This window comes from Pygoscelis adeliae, unplaced genomic scaffold, assembly GCF_000699105.1.
Source record: "Pygoscelis adeliae isolate BGI_AS28 unplaced genomic scaffold, ASM69910v1 Scaffold664, whole genome shotgun sequence".
NCBI lineage: Eukaryota > Metazoa > Chordata > Aves > Sphenisciformes > Spheniscidae > Pygoscelis > Pygoscelis adeliae.
In genome coordinates this window covers 2,416,778-2,421,851 of record NW_008824762.1, presented here as the reverse complement: position 1 = coordinate 2,421,851, position 5,074 = coordinate 2,416,778, and the positions used below count along the sequence as shown (strand labels likewise).

At 59.8% G+C, this 5,074-nt stretch overlaps 1 protein-coding gene across 1 annotated transcript in view; it reads left to right on the top strand.

Moving 5' to 3' along the window:
* Positions 1-5,074, top strand: part of TNS1 (tensin 1) — a 41,269-nt gene that overhangs the window by 26,862 nt on the left and 9,333 nt on the right. The window contains exons 18-19 of the mRNA XM_009323551.1: positions 1,572-1,664; positions 2,536-2,571. Coding sequence (XP_009321826.1) covers positions 1,572-1,664; positions 2,536-2,571 — 129 coding nt within the window. The remainder of the gene's footprint in view (positions 1-1,571; positions 1,665-2,535; positions 2,572-5,074) is intronic.

Here is a 5,074-nt window from a genome sequence, read left to right as displayed (position 1 = left end):
CACTTTTGTAGGCTGGATGCTGAGGGATGCTCTAGGCCTGGGGATGCTCGGGCTGGGCGCAGCCCCCTCTGATGCCATGTCCTGGTCACAACGGGGCCGCCTGCTCCCCGTAGCTCAGCCCATGGGGCTTGAGGCTGTTTCCTCCTGCGCTGTTGCTGTTCGTCCCCTGCAACCCGCTGGCATTTGAGCCCTATCTCAGAGCGTCCCTGGGGCATTTGGCAGCTCCGAAATGGCCCCGTTGTTCGGGGGACCCGGAGAGCTTGGCCCCAGGGCAGCAGCTCCTTGGCTCGTTTTGGGAGATGAGTCACTTACAGAGGTGACGGGAACAGCCTGGCTGGGGACGTGGCCTGGAGGCAGTGCTTCCTGGCCAGTGCCGGACCCGGAGGTTTGAAGCTGCAGCTTGCAGGCTTTGCCAAAGTGCCCCCTTGGGGGGGGAGGATGCAGGAGAGATTTCCCTCCATGGGGAGACAGTGGTCCCGGAGGAGGAGGACCCTGCCATTCATCAGCCAACAGAGGCGTGAGCTGACACTGCGGCTTGCAGCAGACCAGATTTGGGGAAATCGGACACCCGCTGGGGAAGGTGCTGCCATCTCGGTTTCCCAGGGACTCGGCTGCTCGGCTGCTCCAGCTCCAGGCTGCCTGGGGGACTTGGCCTCGGGGCAAGGGTCTGGCTTTCCTCTGGAGCACCCACCATCCGCCGCCTCCTGGCTTCACTATGGGCCCTGTGCCCGCACCACCAGTCGGGGATGTTCAAATGCTGACGGAGGGATATGCCCTCCAGTCCCTTTTGCTGGAGGTGAGACCTGGAGGTCTCCCCCGGGGAGATGCAGCATCAGGGAGATGGGTCAAACCCGGGGGGGAGGAGGGGAGAGGAGGCACAGTTGGCTCAGGGTGGTCCACCCAGCCCCGTGAAACCCTGCCGCCCTGCACTGCTGGTGCATCCATACCATAGTCATACATACATACGCAGCTCCTCCTGGTATGTACGTATGGGCACAGGGGTACAGACCTCATGTTTGCATTGCCACCCCTCAGGGAACATGCCCTGTGTGAACATCCTCACCCACCTGTCGAGCTGGTCTGGAGGGTGGGGGTTTTTCTGGCAGTCCTGCTGTCCCTTTCGTGGGGGTGATGAGCTGCTCCGGGACAGCCCGGTCCCAGCTCAGACAGACAGATTGGCAGAGGGGGGTTAAGGTTTGTGACTGTGGGGTTGGGGGGGCAGCTGCTTGCACATGGGCAAAGAAAGAGGCTTCGTGCCTATGGTGGGACCATTCCCTCATGGGGATGCTGCTGGGAGATGGGGTCTGGGCCTGCCCTGGTAGGACTTGCCCCCTTTCTCCATCCTACCAGCCCCGCAATGGGGCAGACTGCTTCTTCCCAGGCACCTCCCTCCCTGTGTGCATCCCCAAATGGAGAGGGGGATTGGTGCCCTTCCACGGGGTGCTACTTCACACAAGGGCTCTTCCTGGCAGTCCCTGATGGCAGCTGGTGGGTGGGATGGGTCATGGGGCCTTTCTGAAGCTTCGCCTCCCACCCCTCCACTAATGCTCTTGTATCATCCATGCCGACAGTGCGTTCTCCCCCTGGCCTGGCCAAGACCCCGCTCTCAGCGCTAGGGCTGAAACCCCACAACCCAGCCGAGATCCTGCTGCATCCAGTGGGAGGTGAGTGCGGGCACGGGGGCTACAGGTGGTGTTTGGGAGGGGGGCATCCGTGAGGATACCCCTGGAAGGGTCCTCTGGCTGGAGAAGGCACTTCTGCCTCCCTTTTGGGGCCAGGTAGCCCTGGGGTCCTTGTCACCTCCCATGGGGACTCTGGGACTGTGTGAAGGTGGAGGATGTTGGTGCTGCCCTGAGGGTTCTGCCTCCTCCCCAGCCTCATACTCCTCCCTCCCTCACCTGCTCCATCCCTTCTCCCCAGCACAGCCGGAGAGGGTTTGCTCTCTGGGAGCTGAGCCTGTCAGCCGGAACAGTATCCAGAGCCCTCTCCATCCCGGAGAACGGTCTCCAGGTGCAAAGGCCCCACTCTCCTGGGGACATGTCCCAGAGCAGCCTGCCAAGCCAGACCTCGCTGCTCCCCAGCACCTGGGACCCTTCCTGGGCCATCTCAGGGCTGAGTGTAACACCCCCAAAACCTGGCTGAGCCTGGGGAGCACGGCTTGGCTGAGTCCACCCAGTGAGACCCTTCTCGCTTTGCCCCCAAGGGTGAGCTGATGCTTCTTTGGTGCTTGCTGGCTTTCCTGGAGCAGCCCTTTGTAGTGGCTCCCCTTTGTTCCCTCTTCCCCACCTGAAAGCAGCCTCTTGGGGTTTGGACATCATCTCTGGGATGCCCAGGTGGACCCTGGGGGTGCCCGAAGCCAGGAGCTCGGTTTGAGATGCAGTGTCGGGGAGGTGTGGGGCTCTCCTTTGCACTCTGTGTGCCCCTGTCTGACTAAGGCAAAGCTGCTTAACTTGGATTTCTCTTTCTTTCTGTCTCGCACCTCCCTTCTTCCTCCTCTCCCTGCTCCCATCGCTCCCCTGCCCCTCCGTCTCTCAGAGCTAGAAGGGGAGGCGGGCGGTGGCTCTGAAGAAGGTAAGAAAGGCTTTTCTTTCTCTGTCTTTCTCTTCCCTGCTCATCCCCACTGTTGGGACCGTTGCTCAGAGCAGGCTCTGGCTGGCTGCACCAGCAGCCCTCCCTTGCAGTGGCCCCCAGGGATGTAGGAGCTTGAGTCTTGCCGGTACCGCTCCCTTTCAAGGAAGGGAACGTCATGCCTCATGTCGTGGTTGGCTCCCCCAGTGTCTAAATTGGAGCTGGAGGTCTGTCACATTGGGTGGCGATCGTCCATGGGGGCTGAGAGCTGTTTGTCAGTGCGTGGCATCCTCACCGGCGGCACGCTGGGGATGCTGGCACGTCATGGCCAGCTTCGGATGAGCCTGGTGGGGGGCTGGGAGCAGCAGCCCTGGTTTTGGGCTTCTGCCCTCCCCTTCTGGCTTTGCTGCTGCTGTTGGGAGCAAAAGTAAACCAAAGTGCAGCACAAAAGGTCACCAGGCGCAGAGGCCACCAGCGTGCTGCCGGCTCAGCCAGCCGGGCAGCGGCACAGCGCTGGCAGCCAGTGTGCATCATCCGCCGATCGGGAGGCTGCCCAATTTCCCCCACCTCTCCCATCCCTGGGCTGTGCCTCTCCTGGGATGCCGAGGACTAGGCTGAGCTGGGACGGTAGCTGGGGGGTGGCTCTGCCGATGGTGGGGGCACTGCGGGCTCCGGGGTGTCACATCTTCCAGGGGGATGGAGGCTTCGGGAGCGGCTGCAATTCCCCGGAGTGCCGCCTGCTATCTAACGGTTGTTGTGTGGTTTTGCTTTCTTCTTTAATGAAACTTTGGGCCCTCGGGGCCGCGATGGGGAACTATGTGTTCAAGATGGGTTTTGGGGAGATGATGTCTTTTCTCGGTGAGTTTGCAATGCTTCCCACAGCCCCGGGACCTGTCAGTGTTTCTCCCCCGGAGTTCCACAAAATGCATATAACCCAAACGCGAACGTTGTGTAATGTTGGAGGAAGTGTTTGCTTGAAGAAGATGTTCTGTTTCCAGAGCTGATTTTTCAGCGATGGCTTCTTAGGTCCATTAAAGGATGTCTGGTGATCCCACACTGGCCGGGCTAAGTGGCCACCGCCAGTCTCTTGCCCTGCTTTTGTCCTTCTTCCTCTTGGATAGCATGATGGTTTTTTGGGGGTTGAATCTGCAGTCCTGAGCAGGGACAGGTGTTTTGGCTTAACAAATCTTTGGCTTAACACCCTCTGCACCCAGCCACATGCTCCACGAGGATCCCTGCCCCACTGGGCTCTGCTCAGTTGCTCCTGGGACCGGGGGATGCTCCGGCAGTGCAGGAGCTCAGGGCCTGGCTGCCACTTCCAAGGAGGCTTTAAAACAGCCCGATGCAATCTCAGTGCTGGGGATTTCTGGCTGGAGCACAGCCCTGCTCAGATTTGGGATTCCCGAATGACTGCCCACCCCCCGGTGACTCAAGGCCTCTCTATTCTCCCACCATCTTCCCATATCCAGGGCCTCTTCCAAGAAAACACTAGGAGGCAAGGTCTGATTTTTTCAACCTAAAAAAACCCTGCCTGAAACTTCCCAGGTTTTTTTTTCTTTCTTTTTTCCCATATTGAACCATACGACTCGAACACATGCCCATGGTCACATACCTCGCTGTGGCACACGTATGCTTGCACACGTGCTCCCGCGTGAGCTGTCCCCCCTCCCCGAGTCCCTGGCTCCTGCCTCGCTTCAGCCCCCACCTTTGCAGGAGGGGCTGGCATTTTCACAGCCGTTTGGTCTTAACCTCTTGAAGGCTGACTCATATGTACTGTCTGGCTAATTTTAGTCTGGGGTGGGGAGCTGGGGGAGAAAAGTGAGTAGCTGTGAAATTAATTTAATTACCTAAGCGGCGATGAGTTTCTCACAGCTGCCCTGGGCGTCCCCCTGGGCAGTGCTTCATCCCTGTCACTCGGAGCTGCGTGTCCTGCCTCGGATGCTGGTACCCAGCCCGTGTTGAGGTCCTCGGTCTGGTCTTGGCTCAGATCTTTCCTGGGGTGGTTAAGCAGGGCTGGGCGGGGAGATCAGCCTGAGGCATGGACGACTCCTCCCCTGTCTGCAGGCAGATGGGGCACGGAGACACTGCGGGGGGAAGGAGGGGGACCCATGACAGTCTTTTTCCTTGCCACCCCCTGGTCTGGCACCAAACACAGAGCTGTGCATTGGCGTTTCTGGCTGTCAGTGGGCCAGCTTGCCAGCAGGCTTAGCTGGGGCCCAGCTGTTATGACTAATAATAATAATAATGTTTGTCATGTTAATTACTACTGTGGAGCCGCCTCAGGCACGGCCAGCCGGGGACCTGCAAGGATGCCCGGCCCATATAGCATTTGACGCCAGCAGGTCTTGCTTAGGGTGTTCTGTTCCAGCGTGGAGGCAGTCGGTGGCATGTGCCAGCTGAGGTGTGACATGGCTGCGGGGTCATGGGATGGGGCTGAAGCTGTAGCCCCTTCATCTGGCGTGGCTTTGGGGGGGGGGCTGGGGGCTGCAGAGGCTATTGGAGGGGT